At 39.6% G+C, this 23,207-nt stretch overlaps 1 protein-coding gene across 1 annotated transcript in view; it reads right to left on the minus strand.

The window, feature by feature from the left end:
• Nucleotides 1–23,207, minus strand: part of vps41 (VPS41 subunit of HOPS complex) — a 166,527-nt gene that overhangs the window by 92,022 nt on the left and 51,298 nt on the right. The window contains exon 5 of the mRNA XM_060824195.1: nt 20,441–20,515. Within this exon, the coding sequence (XP_060680178.1) occupies nt 20,441–20,515 (75 nt within the window). The remainder of the gene's footprint in view (nt 1–20,440; nt 20,516–23,207) is intronic.

A 23,207-nucleotide genomic window follows, 5' to 3' on the forward strand; every position in this document is an offset into this window, starting at 1 on the left:
TAGTAAGTCTCCTCTGATCCCTTTCCAAAGCTTTCACATCCTCCCTATAATCAGTGACTAGAACCATATGCAATATTCCAAGTGCTGCTGCACCAGAGTTTTGTACAGCTGCAGCATGACCTCATGGTTTCAAAACTCAGTCCCACTACCAATAAAAGCTAACACATCCTATACCTTCTTAACAACCCTATCAACCTGGGTGGCAACTTGCAAGGATCTATGTACATGGACACCAAGATCTCTTTGCTCATCTATAGTACCAAGAATCTTACCATTAGACCAGTATTCTGCATTCCTGTTACTCCTTCCAAAGTGAATCACTTCACACTTTTCCACATTCAACTCCATTTGCCACCTCTCAGCCCAGCTCTGCAGCTTATATATGTCCCTCTGTATCTATATCTTTCATCTTTCATCACTATCCACAACTCTACCAACCTTAGTATCATCCGCAAATTTACTAACCCATCCTTCTATGCCCTCATCCAGGTCATTTATACAAATGACAAACATCAGATCCAAAACACATCCTTGCAGTACACCACTAGTAACTGAACTCCAGGATGAATATTTCCCATTAACCACCACCTTCTGTCTTCTTTCAGCCACCCAAATTCTGACCCAAATTGCTATATTCCCTCAATTCCATACCTTCATATTTTGTGCAATAGTCTACCATGGGGATTCTATGAAATGCCTTACTGAAATTCATATACACCACATCAACCATTTTACCCTCATCTACCTACTTGGTCACCTTCTCAAAGAACTCAATAAAGTTAGTGAGGCGTGATCTACCCTTCACAAAACCGTGTTGACTATCCCTAATCAACTTATTCCTTTCTAAATTATTATAAATCTATCTCTTCTAACCCTTTCCCATACTTTACTCACAACCGAAGTAAGGCTCACTAGTTGTCTCTACTCCATGTCTTGAACAAGGGAACAACATTTACTATCCTCCAGTCTTATGGTACTATTCCTGTAGACATTGACAAAGATCAAAGCCAAAGGGTCAGCAATCTCCTCCCTGGCTTCCCAGAGAATCTTAAGGTAAATCCCATCCAGCCCAGGGCATCTAACTACTTTTACACTTTCCAGAATTGCTAGCACCTCCTCCTTGTGGTTTAGTAGCCTGTATCTCAGTATTCTCCTCGACAACATTGTCCTTTTTTCAGTATGAATAGCACTTCCCCAATCTCCTCTGATTCCATGCACAACTTCCCACTACTATCCTTGAGTGGCCCTAATCTTAGTCATTCTTTTATTCCTGATATACCTATAGAAAGCCTTAGGGTTTTTCTTGATCCTATCCACCAACGAAGAAAAAGATAGCCTTGACCATAATGTTTTCTTTTTTAAAGACACGAGTAAGGATCCCAGTTTTTAAATAATTATTTACTGAGGCCACTTTCAATTCAAGTGAACAAGCTAACACTCAGATACCTTTTGATATGACCATGGAGTTTCTCCTGTCTGACATTCCCCCTTTAACAAACACAACCACTTCATTGGACCTTGTGTCTAAATATTTCCTTTTATTCAGTCATGGGATGTCTGCTTTGCTAGCAAGGGCAGCATCTGTTGGCCATCCCTAATTATGCTTGAGTTGATGGTGGTAAGGCAACACTTTGAACTGATGCAGTCCGTTTGGTGCAAGTACATATTCAGTTCTGTTACAGTGATCCAGAATTTTGATCCAGTGATGGTGAGGAATAGCAAAATAGTTCCAAGTCAGGATGTTGAATGACTTGGAGAGGAATTCGCAGGGGCTGATGTTGCCAAATGTCTGCTCCCTTTGTCTTTCTGGGAGGCATAGGTCATGTGTCTGAAAGGTGGTGTTAAAAGAGGCTTGATGAGTTGCTGCAATGTACCTTGTAAATGGTGTACACTGTTGCCACTGAGCAACATAAGTGGAAGGAGTGAATGTTTAAGGAGGTTATGGGGTGTCGGATCAATCAGATTATTTTGTCCTGGACATACTGTGAATCATAGTGTGAAGTTTAAATAGATAAAGGCTGCAATACTGTATGTTAATGTGTTAAGTAAGGCATGAGGAATTAACTGAAACAGAAACAGTAACTAAAATGGAGAGAAATGATATACTATCCTTGGCAGAGATTTGATCAGTTGGTAAAGTCCCAGAATGATTTGAATGTGAACAAAGGAGGTATGGTTAGTAAGTCTGCAGATGACACCAAAATTGGTGGCAGAGTGGATGACCAAATGGTTATCTCAAAGTACAGAACCTTGATCAGATGAGCCAACGGGCTGAGTAGCAGCAGGTGGAGTTTAATTTAGATGAGGACAGGTCAGGAAATCAGGGCAGGATGAACACACTTAATAAAAAGGTCTGGGGTGTGTTGCCAATCAAAGAGACCTTGGAATGCTGGTTCATAGTTCCTTTAAAGTGGAGTCGCAAGTAGACAGGGTAGTGAAGAAGGTGTTTGGCATGATTGCCTTTATTGGTTAGTGGGTTGAGTATAGGAGTTGGGAGGTCATGCTGTGGCTGTACAGGATATTGATTCGACTACTTTTGGAATACTGCATTAAATTCTTCCAGTTATGGGAAAGATGTTGTGAAACTTGAAAGAGTTCAGAAAAGATTTACAAGGATGCTGTCAGGTTTGGAGGGTTTGAGCTACAGGGAGAGGTTGAATTGGGGCTATTTTCCCTGGGAGACTGAGGAGTGACCATATAGAAGTTTATAAAATCATAAGCGGTATGGATAGGGTGAATGACCAAGGTCTTTTCCCCAGGGTAGGGGAGTCCAAAAGTAGAGGGCATAGGTTTAAGATGAGAGGGGAAAGATTTAAAAGAGTCTTATGGGCAACTTTTTCATGTAGAGGGTGGTGTGTGTATAGAATGAACTGCCAAAGAAAGGGCTGTGGCTGGTACAATTACAATATTTAAAAGGCATCTGGATGGGGACATGAATAGGAAGGGTTTAGAGGAATATAGGCAAAATGCTGGCAAATGAGACTAGATTAGTTTAAAATATACATAAATGATCTGGATGAAGTTATAAGTGGTCTGATTAGCAAGTTTGCAGATGACACGAAGATCGGTGGAATAGCAGCATATAGTGAAGGGGACTGTCAGAGAATGCAGCAGAATACAGATAGATTGAGAGCTGGGCAAAGAAATGGCAGATGGAATTCAATTGGGCAAATGCAAGGTGATGCACTTTGGAAGATCCAATTCTAAAGCAAATGATATGGTCAATGGAAAAACCCTGGGTGTTCAGGTCCATTCTACCCTAAAGGTAGCTATGCAAGTCGGTACAGTGGTCATGAAAGTATACGGCATGCTTTCCTTCATTGGACGGAGTATTGAGTACAAGAGTTGGCAGATCACGTAACAGTTATATAAGTCTTTGGTTCGGCCACATTTGGAATACTACAGCTCTGGTCGCCACATTACCAGAAGAATGTTGTTGCTTTGGAGAGAGTGCACAGGAGGTTACCCGGATGTTGCCTTGCATGGGGAATGCTAGCTATGAAGAGAGGTTGAGTAGATTAGGATTATTTTTATTAGAAAGATGTAGATTGAGGGAAGACCTGATTGAGGTCTACAAAGTCATGAGAGGTATAGACAGGGTGGATAGCAAGATGCTTTTTTCCCCAGAGTGGGGGACTCAATTAATTGGGGTCATGAGTTCAAGGGGAGAGGGGAAAAGTGTAAGGGAAACATGCATGGAAAGTTTGTTATGCGGAGGGTGGTGAGTACCTGGAACGTGTTGCCAGCAGAGGTGGTAGAAGCAGCCACGATAGTACGATTTAAGATGTATCTAGACAATAACATGAATGGGCAGGGAGCAGAGGGATTACATCCTTGGAACATGGGTGACAGGTTTAGATAGAGGATCTGGATTGGCACACACTTGGAGGGCTGAAGGGCCTGTTCCTGTGTGTGATTTTCTTTGTTCTTTGATGTCTGGTTAACTTGGAATGGTCTGTTTCCATGCTGTACATCCCTATGACTGTATAACTAAATTTATCACTATAAAATCTTCAGGAAGACAGAATGGAGTAAATTCAAGAAACATTATGCTACTAATGGTTTTTAATTAGTGGAGTGCTCAAAGTTTGCCTAGCTTAAGAAATAAGTAAAGTTAGCATACTGAGAGCAATTTATAGCCTGATCAATGAAGCATAGAGATTTCAGTGCACAAAAACCTTTTCCCCTGCAGTAAAAGTAGGTTGATTCCAAATCTAATTTGATGGCCAAATTAGAATCACATGCTCCTGATTTCGCCCCATCGCCTTTCATGTTCTTAAGTGATTAGCCTGTTTTAAATGACATAAAGATTTAGTTTTAGCATTACATTTGGGTCAGATGATTTCTACCAATTTCTCAGTTGGGAAAAAAATGTTTCAAAAGCAATTGAAGGAGAAATTTGTAAGTAATTATGAGAGAATTGTAATATCAATGAAGCTGTAATATGGTACAATATACTTAACCTATATTTCAGGTAAGATAATTTTGAAGAAAAATGAGGAGGGATTGTTGCATTCAGATTGTTACTTTAAACAGCAGACTCCATGCCCAGCAAGGAATAACATATCAGTGGACCTAGCTTTGTGTAAACAACAGGACATGGAAAGACATATCAATATGTATTTACAGAAGACAAGGTGAAATTCATAAACTTCCTTTTCTTTGGCAATATTAGAGAGTGACAATGCAGATGAAGACAGAACTTGTATTTATTTGGTGTTTTTCACATTTCAGGATATACTAAAATGCTTTATAACTAATTTGCTTCTTTTGAAACGTGCGGTCATGTTGTAATGTTAGAAAGTAGATGTTCGTTAAAAGGTTCACGTAAAAAAAAAGGCTTGCAGTTTTAAAGGGTATATAGCCCAAATAGAGAACAACAGAAGGCAAATAATAAGAGTAAATTGACAGTTATTATTTGTTATTATAACAAGAACAGTCACTCTGTCCTTTGGCTCCTTTACTCTAGTTGGCGCTTCATTAGCCTCTGTTGCCATGTTGGAGTTATAAAATGCCAATACAAAGCAGCTTCATCAGCATTGTGTACTGCTCTGAGGATAAATTTTCAGTGTTAAATAACTGCAAATTTTTCAATAAACTTGGCAGTTGTTTCAGTATCTTTACTTCTTCACTGTAGATGAATGCCATGCCTGTTCTTAAACTTCTGTAACTATCACTGCAAATATTCATACTCATGCTCCAAATTGAGTTCTTTGTAGAATAATTTTACCTGGAAAATTACCACCTCACTAGAAATATAGAACATACAACATTACAGCGCAGTACAGGCCCTTCGGTCCTCGATGTTGCGCTGACCAGTCATACCAATCTGAAGCCCATCTAACCTACACTATTCCATGTACGTCCATATGCTTGTCCAATGATGACTTAAATGCACTTAAAATGCTCATGCTGCATTCTGACAAGGCCAAACCAATCCAAAGGGACACTATCTAAATCACTATTATTTTCTTCCTTTAATGTTTTATTGGCTGCTATAACTTTCTTGCTTTCCCTGTCAGTAAACAAAAAGCTTAAAGATTTTATTCTTTTCCTGCTTTAAGCCACACACTATGAATGACCCAACATGGTAAGCCTAATACAGGGCCTGTACTAAAGTGCCCATTGAATCACATAATACCTACAGTAAGGAAGCTGGCTGTTTGGCCATCGAGTCCACACTGACCCTCTGAAGAACATCCCATTCAGACCCCGCCCCCGCCCCCCCCCCCCCCCCCCCACCCTATCCTTGTAGCCCTACATTTTCTATGACTAATCCACCTAACCTACACATCCCTGGACACTATGGGCAATTTACATAGCCAATCCACCTAAACCGTACATCTTTGGACTTTTTCTTCGTATTTTGTCTTTTTTTGCCTAATTTAAGCTTCTGCCATATTGATAATGACAGATTTACACTTTATTGTTCTCTTTGATGCCACTTCCAATTGTTAAATGCTGATAATGGTGACAGGTATTTAATGAAGGGAACTTGAATGGCTGCCAGCTCTTAAATGCATAAAATTGCCTTTAAAATAGTTAAATGAAGGCAACTCTGCTTGCTGCACTTCAAACTATATTTTTTCCAGTTAAATGCAAAATGCAAAAAAAAACATCAGCTTCAGAAATCGGAAGCACTATGGGTGCTGGATCACAGAGTTTGCCAGGTTAGGGAGGGACATGGACTACTTCTCAATTATAGTTACTGCTGCAGTGTAGGCAAATACCAAATAATTTGTGGACAGTTAAGAATTTGATGGCTTTGATAGGCCAAGAGACTCTTTGCTCTTCTTCAAATTGTGCCACAGGATCTTTTATGTCTTCCTGAACAGACATCCCTGGCCTCAGTTTAATATCTAATTGAATGAATAATTTCAAAATTGACAAAATTTTCTTGCATTTGATACTGACTTCCAAATTAGGTGCTGTTATTATTATAAGCTTTTAAGAGTAATTAGTCCAGTAATTTGAATGCAATAAATCTTTCTGCTCCTAGTCATCTGATATTTTGAGATATGAGAAATATTTAATCTAGATGTACAGATTTCTATGTTGTTTCTGAAGAGAACTAATAGCAGAGGATGTAAGTCAAATGTTTGCAGAACTCAATTACTAACTGTTGCTGATCTTATCTGAGGTAGCCCTGCTTCAATAGATGTTAAAACAGAGAATCAAAGCCAGCTGGCAGTAACAATGGAATTGTTTATCCTAATTTATCCTTCATTTTCAAGGAAATTTGAAATGCAGACAAATAGTTGCGTTGTAGTACAGGACATGAGTACTACTGAAAAGAAAATGCAGGCAAAATTTATGTCGATACGTATCAAAACAGAATTTCAAGAATACCAAAGTTCAAAAGGAACAATGGTTTATACTGCCCAAAAAGAGGGTTCTGATTGGTTGGGAAGTGGACACTGATTGGTAGAAGCATTGCTATAGAGAATATACCAAGCTGATTTCTGTTCAGTTGACAAGGGCACAACGCATGGATATCATCTTTTTGTTTGCAAAGAATGGCACCCTGCATGTGAACATATGTGCTTTACAGCACATATCGATGAAGCATACTTAGAGCCTGAATGACAGTACTGTGATTCTTGAATGCCTAAAATGAAAATGACAGCATGTGTCTTTTTCAGCACAACGCAAAATCTAGACAGTCAGTCACCTGCCATCAGTTCTCTGAACTGTATCCCTCTGTAAAGCCTCACAACTGAAATCACATCCAGTCCTAGCAAAAAGTCAAACAACATTATATTATTCAAATGCATAAGACAAGTATGAGGTTAGTGCAGAAGGGAGATATTGGGTTTGGCGTGGGGGTGAGGCAGGGCAGAGTGGATGCCGAGAGCTGGTGGAGGGCGGGGGACTGGCAGAGGCAGATCTGGTATGGAGAAGAGGGAGAAGGACACCTTGTTATGAGAATGGGGGAGGGGGATGTCAAGAGTGGGGAGGGGTGTTACTAGGCACAGAGCGAGGGAAGTAGGCCACTAGGTCTGGGGGGCTGGGGGAGTTTGGAGGGATAGAGGAACTGCCAAGTCTGGAGTGAGATAAGGTGGGGGTGATATAAATGGTCCGGAGAGGTGTATTTGGGTTTGTGAGCTTCGTATAAGATCATGTGAATAGTTACTCAAGAGTCAGATTATTTACTAGTTTAACTTTTCCTGTGCAGCTATTTACTTAAACCCAGCAGTACTCTGAATTCTGACTTAAATGTATTCCTGGTGTAGAGGAATTGCCCAGCAGAATCTTCAATTTTCCAGGCAATTCTTCAGACCCTGCTATGACGGGGATCAGAGTGTTGCCATTCCCAAATCCCATCTACGCACTGAATTACAATTATCTGGTCATTGGAAGATCCAGGCCCATTTATCTAAAGGAGTTCTAACAAATATTAATTTCATTTTTCTTTCTCATTTTCTTTAGGAATTTAGGGTGTAGGTTATCTCTGCTGAGTCTTCTGCAGGCAGTTATCTAGCTCGAGTGGCCGAGTGGTGATAATACTGGATATGTAGGCCAGAGGCCACAAGCTGAAATCTTCCTGTGATAACTTACAAAATTGAATGCAATAAATCTGTTAATTTGTGAGCCAGAAGCAAAGAAAGGAATAGATTGTCAATAAAATCTGACTGATTCACTAGTCTCCTTCAGGAAAGGGAACTTACTATTTCCACACCAGTCTGGCTGACACGTCATTCCAATCTCACTCTGTGTGTTATATCTGTTAAAGCCCCTAGGGCAACTAGGGATGGGATTACTGTCGACAGTGTTCCTCACACCCCAACAATGAACAAAGCAATTCCTGGTGACACATGCTTTATCTACTTCTACCCTGTTAAAATTTCTGCATCAAATGAAATGGATGCTGAACAATGTAGTTGTCATTTCTAACTACTGACATGAAGAACTTTTTTAAACTAGGAAAAAGGTCTTCAATTTTGAATTATTCTTGAAACTTTTCTGCATTGTTACATATTCTTAAGTGTGTGACTAATATATTAAAAAATTGCCATAATGTCATCCTTTAGATATTTGTAATCACACATCTATAGATCAGACCTTATTGCTCAGAGATAGGGACACTACCACTGCATCTCAAGAATACTAATTTCTTCCTTTCAGCTAGAACCAATACTTTATTCCCTAGGATTGTCCTTTTATTTTTCCATGACAAGGTAATTATTGCTAAAATCAAAGCAATCAACCCTATGATATCAAATGCATGGCAAACATCTCTTGTACTGTGCTAATTGAGCCCTTCATTTTGTCTTTAAACACAAAGCAAATTCCTGAGGCAACTGCAGAACACCTACTCCAGGAAAATAAACAGGCAAGCAAAATCTTCCCAAGATACTGTATACACTTGATTAATTGTCAGTCTCATGTAAAAGTCAGCCTCCTTTTTTTGGCCAAATAATCTGGAATTTTCCACATATCTCGTGTAAAAGTTGACCCTAGTTCTTCACAGATAACAGATCAACATTTATGAGTCAGTATGCCGGCTGTCACGTCCCACTTCAGCTTTCCAGTCTGCCGGTCGTTCCGCTTTGCTCCGCTCCTGGTCTTCCAGTCCGCTGGCTGTTGTGTTCCACTCTAGATTTTCAGAATTACTGTAATTTGTTTTCATTTTTCTTTGGGGAGCAAGTGAGGTCTGCAGATGCTGGAGATCAGAGCTGAAAATGTGTTGCTGGAAAAGTGCAGCAGGTCAGGCAGCATCCAAGGAACAGGAAATTCGACGTTTCGGGCCCTTCCTGATGAAGGGCTTATGCCCGAAACGTCGAATTTCCTGTTCCTTGGATGCTGCCTGACCTGCTGCGCTTTTCTAGCAACACATTTTCAGCTTTCATTTTTCTTTATTCATTTAGAGATCAATTGGGCTTCTGCTAATGATATGGTATGAATTTGGACAGGAATGAATTTCAGCCCCTCAAAAGTAGTGTCCATTTAATAGTCAACCCCACAAATTTAACCTTAAACAGTCGTAAAAAAAATTGACTATTACTCGAGTACGTACGGAGTAATCATTGCAAGACTGCGCACAATAACACCTAGCTTTTGCTATATGTGAAGACATTGTCTCAGGTTTTAATAATTAAGAAACATCAATTATACCAAGAATGCATCAAGAGAAGTCTTCTAAAGCTCATTCACATTCTCCACTTATGTAATTCATGCAAAATATACTAAGACAACTTAAAATGACTTCTTTAAGAAAAAGACACAGCATTTTCTGAAAACCTGTGAGGTATACATATTCCAGGTATGGTAATGTAAGCATTCTACAAAACAACTGACGGATAGTATTAACCGCTGTCACGGATCTTTGTGCCACTCTGCTGTTGGCCCTTGCCCAAGACTGATAAATATTGGTCACGTGGAATCTAAACTACAGTGTAGATCAGGAAATTAGAAGCAAGTGTAACAACGGTAATCCAGTAATCATGGGGAATCTCAGTCACAGATATGAGGGGCAAACCTAATTCTTATTAATACAGATGTAGATGAAAATGGCGGATGGTGGAAATGATAAGTATTTATGGATGACCTGAAGATTGGCTGGTCAGTTGACAGAGACAAAGGAATTATTAGATGTGAGGAATTTTTAGGTGAATTAGTCAGATTGGCTGAACAGTGGCAGATAGAATTTAACCCTGTTAAGTGTGAACTGATGCATTTTAGAAGAAGTAACAAGCCAAGGAAGGACTCAATGAATAGCAGGACACTTGGGAGTTCAGAGGAAAATAAGAACATAACAACATGGCAAACATTCAATGGTCCAAGATGGAGGAAACATTTCTGGCTGTAACAGCTGCTCCTTTTTTGAGGTACTTAAGGTGCTGGAGGTAATTTCAATGAATTCCTGGAGCAGCAGTTACTGTTTTATATGCTGTTGCATTGTTTTGGAACTTTGGAAAAAAAAAGTCAAAACAATAGCAGTTTTAAAAGAGAGAGGAATAGACAAAGGAAGCACATGGTGAGGTCAGTGCAGAAGAGAGAGAAAGAAAGAAAGAAAGAAAGAAACTGACACCACAGTGTACCTGCATAGTTACTGCCTGTGCTGTTTGAATTCATGTATCGCTGGACATGGGAATGCATCTGGGAAAATTAAACAACAGTGAAATTCACAACTGATCTTGGAGGAATTGTCTGGGCAAAGTTCACAGCACAGAATCAGGTAAGTGAATTGTTTTAAGTGTGGCCTACAGAAAGTCTGCAGTAGTGAGTAGAGTGGGCTCTTTCTTGATGATATGTTTTTGGAGCTATGTCTCTTGATTAAACTTCAAATATAAGCCATAACTATTAATTTAACCTGGGGTAGTATTTTGTAGAGGAATAAGATGGTGTTATTTTCTGGGTCTGTAGACTGTGAAGGAGTCAAAAATGGCCTTTAATAGAGTGATATGTGCTTCTTATCAGATGTGGGAGTTTAAAGAGAGTTTAAGGGTTACTGTGGATTATATCTGAGTAAACGCTGCTGGTTGTTAATCTTATCAGACCAAATGGATCGGTTAGAGACACAGTTAGAACCAATGAGGAATTTGAAACAACAACAGTATATGACAGATGGCAGTTATAGGAAGGGGGAAAGTCTCAGATACAGTCATATAGGTGGGTTAACTCCAGGAAAGGTAAGAGGTAGGCAGCTAGTACAGGAGTCTTCTGTGGCTATACCGATTTCAAACAAGTATGGAAAATGTAGGGGGTAATGGATTCTCAGGGGAACGTAGTACGAACAGCCAAGATTCTGGTATTGAGACTGGCTCCAATGCAACGAGGGGTACGCCGGGTTCCAAGAGATCAAATGTGTTTGGGGATTCTCTAGTCCGAGATACAGACAGATGTTTCTGTGGCTAGCAGCGAAAAATCAGAATGGTATGTTGCTTCCCTGGTGCCAGGAACAAGGATGTCTCAGAGAGGGTGCAGAATGTTCTCAAGGGGGAGAGGGGCCAGCAGGAGGTCATTGTCCACATTGGAACCATGGAGATAGGAAGGGAAAAGGTTGAAATTCTGAAGGCAGATTACAGAAAGTTAGGCAGGAATTTAAAAAGGAGGTCCACGAGAGTAGTAATATCTGGATAACTCTCAGTGCTACGAGCTAGTGAGGGCAGGAAGAGGAGGATAGAGCAGATTAATGCATAGCTGAGGAGCTGGTATATGGGAGAAGGATTCACATTTTTGGATCATTGGAATCTCTTCTGGGGTAAAAGTGACCTGTACAAGAAGGACGGATGCACTCAGGGCATAGTTAGGAACATGGGACTGGGATATCATAGCAATTACAGAAAACATGGCTCAGGGACGGGCAGGACTGGCAGCTTAATGTTCTAGGATACAAATGCTACAAGAAGGATAGAAAGGGAGGCAAGAGAGGAGGGGGAGTGGCGTTTTTGATAAGGGATAGCATTACAGATGTGCTGAGGGAGGATATTCTTAGAAATACATCCAGCGAAGTTATTTGGGTGGAACTGAGAAATAAGAAAGGGATGATTACCTTATTGGGATTATATTATAGACCCCCTAATAGTCAGAGGGAAATCGAGAAATAAACTTGTAAGGAGATCTCATCTATCTGTAAGAATAATAGGGTGGTTATGGTAGGGGATTTTAACTTTCCAAACATAGACTGGGACTGTCATAGTGTTAAGGGTTTAGACGGAGAGGAATGTGTACAAGAAAACTTTTCTGATTCAGTATGCAGATGTACCTACTAAAGAAGGTGCAAAACTTGAGCTACTCTTGGGACATAAGGCAGGGCAGGTGACTGAGGTGTCAGTGGGGGAGCACTTTGGGGCCAGCGACCATAATTCTATTAGTTTTAAAATAGTGATGGAAAAGGATAGACCAGATCTAAAAATTGGAGTTCTAAATTGGAGAAAAGCCAATTTTGACGGTATTAAGCAAGAACTTTCAAAAGCTGATTAGAGGCAGATATTTGCAAGTGGGGGGACGGCTGGAAAATGGGAAGTCTTAAGAAATGAGATAACAAGAATCCAGAGAAAGTATATTCCTGTTTAGTGTGAAAGGGAAGATTGGGAGGTATAGGGAATGCTGGATGATTAAAGAAATTGAGGGTTTGGTTGAGAAAAAGAAGGAAGCAGATGTAAGGTATAGGCAGGATAGATCAAGTGAATCTTGAGAAGAGTATAAAGGCACGAGGAGTATACTTAAGAGGGAAATCAGGAGGGCAAAAAGGGGACATGAGATAGCTTTGGCAAATAGAGTGAAGGAGAATCCAAAGAGTTTTTACAAATACATTAAGGACAAAAGGGTAACTAGGGAGAGAACAGGGCCCCTCAAAGATCAGCAAGGCAACCTTTGTGTGGAGCCACAGAAAATGGGGGAGATACGAAATAAGTATTTTGCATCAGTATTTACTGTGGAAAAGGATATGGAAGATATACATGATTACATCTTGAAAAACGTCCATATTACAGAGGAGGAAGTGCTGGGTGTCTTCAATTGCATAAAGGTGGATAAATCCCCAGGACCTGATTAGGTCTAACCCAGAACTCTGTGGGAAACTACAGAAGTGATTGCTGGGCGTCTTGCTGAGATTTTGTATCATCGATACTCACAGATGAGGTGCTGGAAGACTGGAGGTTGGCAAATGTGGTGCCACTGTTTAAGAAGGGTGGTAAAGACAAACCAGGGAACTATAGACTGGTGAGCCTGACCTCGGTGGTGGGCAAGTTGTTGGAAGGAATCCTGAGGGACAGGATGTACATGTATTTGGAAAGGCAAGGACTGATTAGGGATCGTCAACATGGCTTTGTGCGTGGGAAATCATGTCTCACAAACTTGACTGAGATTTTTGAAGAAGTAACAAAGAGGATATGGACTTTAGTAAGGTGTTCAACAAGGTTCCCCATGGGAGACTGGTTAGCAAGACTAGATCTCACGGAATACAGGGAGAACCAGCCATTTGGATACAGAACTGGCTCATAGGTAGAAAACAGAGGGTGGTGGTGGAGAGTTGTTTTTCAGACTGGAGGCTGTGACCAGCGGAGTGCCACAAGGATCGGTGCTGGGCCCTCTACGTTTTGTAATTTACATAAATGAATTGGATGTGAGCATAAGAGGTACAGTTACTAAGTTTGCAAATAACATCAAAATTGGAGGTGTAGTGGACAGCAAAGAAGATTACCTCAGATTACAACAGGATCTTGACCATATGGGCCAATGAGCTGAGAAGTGGCAGATGGAGTTTAATTCAGATAAATGCAAGGTGCTGCATTTTGGGAAAGCAAATCTTAGCAGGACTTATACACTTAATGGTAAGGTCCTAGGGAGTGTTACTGAACAAAGAGACCTTGGACTGCAGGTTCGTACCTCTTAAAAGTGGATTCGCAGGTAGATAGGATAGTGAAGAAGGCATTTGGTATGCTTTCTTTTATTGGTCAGGGTATTGAGTCCAGGAGTTGGGAGGTCACGTTGCAGCTGTAGGACATTGGTTAGGCCACTGTTGGAATATTGCACGCAATTCTGGTCTCTTTCCTATTGGGAAAGATGTTGTGAAACTTGAAGGGGTTCAGAAAAGATTTACAAGAATTTTGCCATGGTTTGAGCTATAGGGAGAGGCTGAACAGGCTGGGGCTGTTTTCCCTGAAGCGTCGGAGGCTGAGGGGTGACCTTATAGAGGTTTACAAAATTATGAGGGGCACGGATGGGATAAATAGACAAAATCTTTTTCCTGGGGCCAGGGAGTCCAGAACTAGAGGGTATAGGTTTAGGGTGAGGGGGAAAAGATATAAAAGAGACCTAAGGGGCAACTTTTTCACACAGAGGGTGGTACATTTATGGAATGAGCTGCCAGAGGAAATGGTGGAGGCTGGTACAATTGCAGCATTTAAAAGGCATTTGGATGGGTATATGCATAGAAAGGGTTTGGAGGGATATGGGCCAGATGCTGGCAGATGGGACTAGATTGCGTTGAGATATCTGGTCGGCGTGTATGGGTTGGACCGAAGGGTCTGTTTCCATGCTGTACATCTCTATGGCTCTATGAGGAAGCCCCAACTACTTCACTGGGCAGGAAATTCCACAGATTCACAACCCTTTGGGTTAAGAAATTTCTCCTCAAATCAGTCCTGAATCTGCTCCCCCTAAATTTGAGGCTATGTCCTCTCGGAAAAGAAGTACTTGGGTGGAAATGTCAAATAAGAGGCAGCATAGATTTAAAGTAAAAGAGGGAAAGTTTGAAGGAGATGTTTGAGGCAACTTTTTTTAAAATACAGAGAGGGTGGTAGCTGCCTAGAACACATTGCTGGGGAGGTGGTAGAAGCAGATGTGACTAAGAGCCAGTTAGACAGTCACATGAACAGACAGGGGATAGATGGATATGGATCACGTGCAGGCAGATGAGAATATTTTAGAATGGCAACATAATTGGCACACATATAATGGATCACAGGGCCTGTTCCTGTGCTGTACTCTTCTATGGTCTGTGTTATGTTGGAGCTATATAGTACTTTGGTTTGGTCACAGCTGGGGTACTATGTGCATTTCTGGTCACTGCACTATAGGAAGGATGCAATTGCCCTAGAGGGATTGCAGACGGGATTCAACAGCATGTTGCCTGGGATGGAACATCTGAACTATGAAGGGAGGCTGGATATGCTTGAGTTTTGTTTTGGAATAAAGAATGTTGAGATGTGGTACCTGATAGAGATGTATAAGATTATGAGGGGCATAGACAGGGTGGATAAATAAACAGCTGTTCCACTTCATTGAACAATCAATAACAAAGGTATATAATTTTCGGGGCAAAAGCAGGAGGTTTTGAGGGGACTTGAGGATAGTTTATTTCTCACCTGGAGGGTGGTACAGGTCTAGAATGGGAAGGTAGTTGAGGTGGGCAAACTCACAACAATTAAATAGTACTGAATGAGCACGTAAAATGTTATAACATTCAACGGAATGGGCTTAATGTTGGAAAGCGGGACTAGTGTACATTTAGTATATTTTAGCTCGATGGGCTAAAGAGCTTCTTCTGTATTGTATGATTCTGATGTTGTTTCAACAATGATAAATTGTTAAAATGTATACAAGATGATTCAAGAGCAGTCATCAAGCAACCATGTATAACTAGGGAACAGGCGATTTTAGATCTAGCACGAGCGTAGTACCTGTACACTATAACAAGTTTAATTAAAAACCTTATTGTAAAGAAACCTTTAGAAAAGTGTGACCACATTACAGAAATCTAAATTAAGTTTGAAAGTGATGTACTTCAATGAGAAATCAGATTTTAAACACAATATATAATAAACCATAAAGGTAGGAGGGACAAATTGGCAATTGTAGAATGGAAAGCATATTAAAAGATATGACAGTAGACAGGTAAGATTAATATTTAGAGTTAATACGTAGTTTGCAACAAAATAAATTCCTTTAATGCTCAAGCAAGGAATGTGTTCCAATCATAGGCAACAAAATAAGTCAACAATTTTATTAGAACAAAGGAAAAGGCACTTAAAGTTGCAAAAGAAATAGTCAGCCCGAGGATTGGGATCATTTTAGCATTTTGCAAAGGAGGACAAAGGAAAAGAACAGAAATCAAATTATGACTGCAAAGCAGTGAGAAACATTGAGACAGATTGTAAACGCTTTTAGAAATATGTAAAAAGGAACAGATTACTAAAAACAAATCTGGGTCCTTCAGAAGTGGAGTTAGTAGAATTTAAAATAAAGTGGCAAAACAATAGTTGCTGCAAGTTTCCTAGCTGTTTTCTATGGGTTCATCATTTCAGAGAAGCTCAAGCCAGAGCTCAAGCTGTTTTTTGACATACTGTATTTATTAACAAGGTATATGTGATGAGTTTTCCATAGGCATCTCTGCCAAAGCTGCTCCAATTCCAAACTGTAAGCTTCTTCCAGTTACAGTTACATCACAGCATACCTCAAAAGTTCATTTTCATTTACACTGACTACAAGCTGTAGGTTCCAAACAGATTGCAGAGAGACATACCCATATATATTATAGACTTGTGAAATACCAGGATTTGCAAACAGACAATGGAGGAAAGAGAATTCTGTTCTCAGAGAAAAAGAGCACTTGAGAGAAAGACCTTCAGAAGCACTCAGCATAACTGAGTCTTTGCTTTGAGGATCTGTTGATCAAAATTAACATATAATGTCAGCTTTTGAAATATATAATGAAACCTAGAAAAGAACAGCCCGTGTGTTAAGAACTCCAATATAAAAAAATGTATTGGAAAATGTGGACATATAAAAGGATGTGGACATCATTGTACATCAGTCAATAATTGTAAACAGGCAGATTCAGCAAACAGTAAAGCAATGGTATATTGGCCTTATCATAAGGAGATTTAAGTTTGGAGGTAGGGATGCTTCACTGGAATTATATAGGACCTTGGTGAGACTGCATCTGGAATACTGCCCGCAGATTTGGTCTCCCTCTGTAGAGCAGGATATGCGTGCCAGAGAGGAAATGCAGTGAAGGTTCACAAGGATACTGAGGTTGTATGAGAACTGACTGGTTTAGAATAACTGGAGGGGATCATATTGAAACATATGAAATTCAAATAGGACTGGACTGACTAGGTGCAGGGAAATGTTTCCCCTGCCTGGGAGGTCTAGCACCAGAAGTCAAAGTTTCGGGATATGAAGGAGGCCATTTGGGACTGGGATAAGGAAACATTACTTCACTCAAATGGTACACATCCTGTGGAATTCACTACTATGAAGCTGTGGAGATAGGGTCACTGAATATATTCAAGAAAGAAACTGGTAATATTTTAGATATTAAAGGCTTCATGGGTATGGAGATAAAATGAAAATATGGCATTGAGGTAGAGGATTAGCCATGATCAGGTTGAATGGCAGAGGAGGCCAGAGACACTGATTGGCCTACTCTTGCTTCTTACATCCAAATTTCAAAGACAGTTTTGAGAATCCTCCTCTGAGAAAAGTTTTGACCAAAGCAGACAAAGAGAGATTCTGCCTTGAACCTTCCAGAAGAAAACACCTCTCCATTAGAGAGAGAAGGGGAGAATGTGATGAGAAATATATCTCAAACTAACTGGTGATCTGTTGTAAAGTAATCCCCATATCCCCCTCTGTCACCCAGTGAGCCACTGGGAATCTTTCTAAGAAATCATGTGACTTGAACTAAATGACTCAAACAAGCTACTTGGTGAGATAACTGGTGCTTATTGTTTATTTGAGCTTTAATAACCCACTGAAAACATCAGGGATCACAAGCAAGTGGAGTTCAGAAGAAAATTCTTTCTAAAGAAGGACAGATTTTATTTGTGGAAGTCCTCAGGCTGGAAACAAGGCTTAAGCAATTTTTTTTATCAGATTCAAAGTAGTCAAAGTCGTAGAGATATTAGTGGGTTGGTTTGTCTGTATCTTGTGGAGAAACTAATTTGGTAATTGAGTGGTGTGTCACTGAAAGGAAACACTTGCAACCTTGTCAGTTCACTAAGGAATTTTAAAATGAAGACAGGAATGATAGTTCACTGGGCAAATTCTTTATTTTTGCTGCTTATACTAAGATCTTTTCTAAATGATTCATAGCTCTTTTCTTTTGTGCAATAATCCCATGTGTGAATAAGCTCAGTGACTGATCACTACTGGACCCAAATTGTAAAAATAAAACTTATAATCTGTCAGTTTTCACTTGAGAATCTGACTTATCCAGTATTATCAGAAATTGTACCATCATGTTTAGATGAAGGCTAGAAAGAAATCTGAAGTTCAGTGCTCTTCAAGGAACTCAAAGTGAACATCAGTTAACGGTTAGTAGTGCACTTGCATCACTTTGGTTAATTTTTTTTATGCACAGTATATACCTGAATAATTATTCAACTACATTGGTTATATGTCAACATTTATCAAGCTTCCCAGTAGTAAATTCAGAGATTTTCTAATAATGCTTGTTGTAATGGATATGATATATCTGTTTATCATGCAGTTTATTCAAAAATTTTCATGTAGATGAACAAGTTTACTGCTAAAATAACATATTGGTTAAAATAAATTCTTGTGATGTGGCTGCTAGATTTTCCCATTTTAAATTCACTTGACTTGTCTATCATTAACTTACTATAATACATCAGCCTAAATATATTACCTTATCTGCTATTCATTGATAAGTTGCAAATAGTCTGAGATATGAATACCTAAATAAATGCTTGCTTTAATAGTGGCAGAAAGGAACATTTCTATATTTTCAAATGGAAGTATTGTATGCAAACTTTCCAGTTTGTTGCACCTTAAATTATGCATTTCTGCATCACCATGCTGCATCTTACAGTTGTTACTAAGAAAATTCTTGAGCTTTGATTTAAAATGCTGCATTATAAATATTCTGGCACCACATGTTGAAAGTTAATGGTTTCCTATTAAACTATACCCAGTTACAGGTTGTTTAGAAGTAGTAAATTTCTCCCAAATGTTTGGACGGGTTGGACCGAAGGTTCTGTTTCCATGCTGTACATCTCTATGACTCTATGAACTGTACAACAAACTTGTTGATCATAATTTTCCTGAACACACATCAAGTCATAGAGATGTACAGCATGGAAACAGACCCTTCGGTCCAACCCGTCTATGCCGACCAGATATTCCAACCCAATCTAGTCTCACCTGCCAACACCCGGCCCATATCCCTCCAAAGTCTTCCTATTCATATACCCATCCAAATGCCTCTTAAATGTTGCAATTGTACCAGCCTCCACCACTTCCTCTGGCAGCTCATTCCATACAAGCACCACCTTCTGCGTGAAAAAGTTGCGCCTTAGGTCACTTTTATATCTTTCCCCTCTCACCCTAAACCTATGCCCTCTAATTCTGGACTTCCCAACCCCAGGGAAATGACTTGTCTATTTACCCTATCCATGCCCCTCATAATTTTGTAAACCTCTATAAAGTCACCCCTCAGCCTCCGACGCTCCAGGGAAAACAGTCCCAGCCTGTTCAGCCTCTCCCTATAGCTCAAATTCTCCAACATCTTTCCGATAAGAAGGAGACCAGAACTGCATGCAATATTCCAACGGTGGCCTAACCAATGTCTTGTACAGCCGCAACATGACCTCTCAATTCCTGTACTCAATACTCTGACCAATAAAGGAAAGAATACCAAACGCCTTCTTCACTATCCTATCTACCTGCGACTCTACTTTCAAGGCGTTATGAACCTGCACTCCAAGGTCTCTTTATTCAGTAACACTCCCTAGGGCTTTACCATTTAGTGTATAAGTCTTGCTAAGATTTGCTTTCCCAAAATGCAGCACCTCGCATTTATCTGAATTAAACTCCATCTGCCATTTCTCAGCCCAGTGGCCCATCTGGTCCAGATCCTGTTATAATCTGAGGTAACCCTCTTCGCTGTCCAATACACCTCCAATTTTGGTGTCATCTGCAAACTTACTAACTGTACCTCTTATGCTTGCATTCAAATCATTTATGTAAATGACAAAAAGTAGAGGACCCAGCACCAATCCTTGTGGCACTCCACTGGTCACAGGCCTCCAGTCTGAAAACCAACACTCCACCACCTTTGAGCCAGTTCTGTATCCAAATGGCTAGTTCTCCCTATATTCCATGAGATCTAACCTTGCTAATTAGTCTCTCATGGGGAATCTTGTCAAAAGCCATACTGAAGTCCATATAGATCACATCTACTGCTCTGCCCTCATTAATCCTCTTTGTTACTTCTTCAAAACACTCAATTAAATTTGTGAGACATGATTTCCCACGCACAAAGCCATGTTGACTATCCCTATGTACATAGAATTTAGAACACACAAAGAAATTAACATTCCTTAATTTCAAAAAAATTATTGATGAGTTTGCACTTATAGTTAGCACAAGAAAATAGGAGGGAAAGAGCAAACATTCATAAACAGCAACTGAAAAATATGAAAGATATTAAAAGAAACTGAGGAACATACAATATTGCAATACCCACCTTGCCATCTTCTGAACAAATTCCAATATGTTCTCCACTTTCATCCAAGCTAACTTGATTCACCTTCACAGAGCTCTGAAATGCAGTAATTGAAGGAAAAGAAGACATTGGTCATTACAACACAACATCGGTGCAGTTTTGTCAGTCAACTCCTCTGGACATTCATAATAAAAGCAGATGAAAGAAGAAAATATCAGATAAATAGAACATTTCCCAAATAGTAATAAGTTAAACAGTACTCAAAAATAATGTTAGACATTGTATACTCTCTCTTAATAGTTAATCATCTATAAATTAAGTAAGATGGACAAACTTCAAGTCCTGTCAAAGCTGTTTGAGAACCAGAATTTCATTTTTTTAAAAAATAGAATGCTGATACCAACAGATTGTGAAACTGCTGAGCTTGTTGTTCAACTGTTCAACTTTTGTAAGACAAACCTGACATTCTTACATAATCTGGCTGATGCAACTCCAGTCTCACCAAAACATAAATGTTTCTTATTTGCCTTCAAAAATGGATTGGCAAACCATTCAATATTATTAAAACACTGGATATTAAAGATGGTCAACAGCTAATATTCCTGATTATGTCCACATTCTAAGGATAGACAAAACACCAAAAATCTTGAAATAAACATCTGCTTAGTTTGCAAACAATGGAATAAATTGATTGCATGTGCAAATAAACATGGAGTTAATTTCTAGTAGCAGATTTCAAGATCATGTCTTGAAAGTATTTTCCCTCGTAACCACATCTTGAACACAAATATTATTCAAAATAAGTTTGTTATTTAAGTGTGTGAAAGTTTTAAGCAAGGAAAAAATAATCTATAATGATTATAGATTATATGATTGAATTAACCGTGGCTTGATATCAAGGAGAAGAGGAGAAATATTTTAAAAACAAAAGTGAGACTGTGGAAATTCAGTCATTGGACAAATCATGTCAACATTAAAGAATAGATTAGATTAAGTTCACTAGATTTAGAACCAAGTTGGAAAGTTTCGGCAGAAAATGGTGAGTGCGGTCGAGTACAAGCTTGGTGTGAGGTGGGTCCAGTAGCAGAGATAGAGTGAGGGTGAAGTTTCAGAGAGAAGTTAATGTGTATCCCTCTAGATGGCTGAGACTGGTTTCATGGCTTCCACTACTTTGGGGAAGAGCATGTCCTGCCTGTGTTTCATAGATCCAGGAGGATCTCCATGTTCCTGCCCACAAAGAGGGGCAGCAAATTCCTCTTGCCTGCCATATCTGGAACAAATTTCAGGAACTGTGTAAGGCTGCTCCAGACGGACTGTACTTGGCCAGATGCACAATAGGCTTTTAAAAACGGCCTGGGCAATTGGGATGCTGGGATAGCCAGAAAGTGGTGAGTTGAATCAGAAAGATTGGTGCATGGTAGGATGGGGCTAGAACCATTCATAAGCAGACAGTTAATGAGGTGAGTTTGGTGAAGTACATTGAGAAAATTCATTCGGCTTTGCAGCGAATCATCCGACAAAAAAAAGGAAGCAATTTGCACATGGCCAAGAAACCTAACAGCCAACACTATATCCTTTTTACCCCAAATTTCTGCTCAATATAATTTGCATATCACCAAATACAAAACCTGCCTTTAAGGCAATAAAACTGAGCAGCATTTTATGATATAATTTTTAAAAAGGGCTTTTAAAATATCCCTCACCATATCAGAAGTGTTCATTTGCCACTGGTGCATTTTGATGAACATAACTGAAAATTATTTTCAAAAACAAAATCACAATGGCACTGAGGAATACCAGGCTTTAAATTTCTGTAAATAGCTAAATGGATAAACATTATTTTTTACCGAAGTCGTCAGTTTCTTTGTTTTTTTTTGAAAAGAATACATTTCCATGAGGATCTTTGCACAAAAGAGCCAGCTTACATTTTAAGAGTCTTCACACAGCCCAGAAAATATGCAAAATTAGGGAAACTCCAATGGTAGTTAATCCAGCCTAGGCAGGCAAACAACTTTGTGTGCAGGACCAGCTTATTTTCTAATTACATTCGTGCAAAACAGCATTTGATTTCTGCTGAATGCAGTTTGTCCTTCCACAATCTTATGCGCCAGTTACACCAATTCTCCTGTGTATTATACCATTAAAAACAGAGCAACTGAGCAAAAATTCTAAATTCTGAATAAAAATAAGGAATGAACCCAATTTTATTGCAAATTGAGGTAAAAATCAAGAAGGTGCAACAACATTTAGGGTCAGTTCCAATATTATTCATAATCAATCTGGGTACAAACACATTGTCTAAGCTTGTACATGAAGAATGGTTGTTGCAGTGCAATCCAAAGGACTGTTACGACCTATGACTCAAGTGTAGGCTGCATAGACCCATTGAAATTGCAAGATGGAAATAGACTGTTCAGCTCAATCATCATGACATTCCTGATGAAGGGCTTATGCCCGAAACGTTGACTCTCCTGCTCCTCGGATGCTGCCTGTCATGATGTGCTTTTTCAGCTCCACACTTTGATCTCCAGCATCTGCAGTCCTCACTTTATCTTGTTCAGCCCAATCTGTCCATGGTGATTTTTATTCTCTACATGAGCAGTAATACTAATCCCATGTTCCATCATGTCTTGTCTGTAATCCCCTTTCTAAGAAAGTCTTAAATGCTGACATTATGCTACAATCATCGAGTAAAAAATGAGGTCTGCAGATGCTGGAGATCACAGCTGAAAATGTGTTGCTGGTCAAAGCACAGCAGGCCAGGCAGCATCTCAGGAATAGAGAATTC

The sequence above is a fragment of the Hemiscyllium ocellatum genome, chromosome 4, assembly GCF_020745735.1.
Source record: "Hemiscyllium ocellatum isolate sHemOce1 chromosome 4, sHemOce1.pat.X.cur, whole genome shotgun sequence".
Taxonomy (NCBI): Eukaryota; Metazoa; Chordata; class Chondrichthyes; order Orectolobiformes; family Hemiscylliidae; genus Hemiscyllium; species Hemiscyllium ocellatum.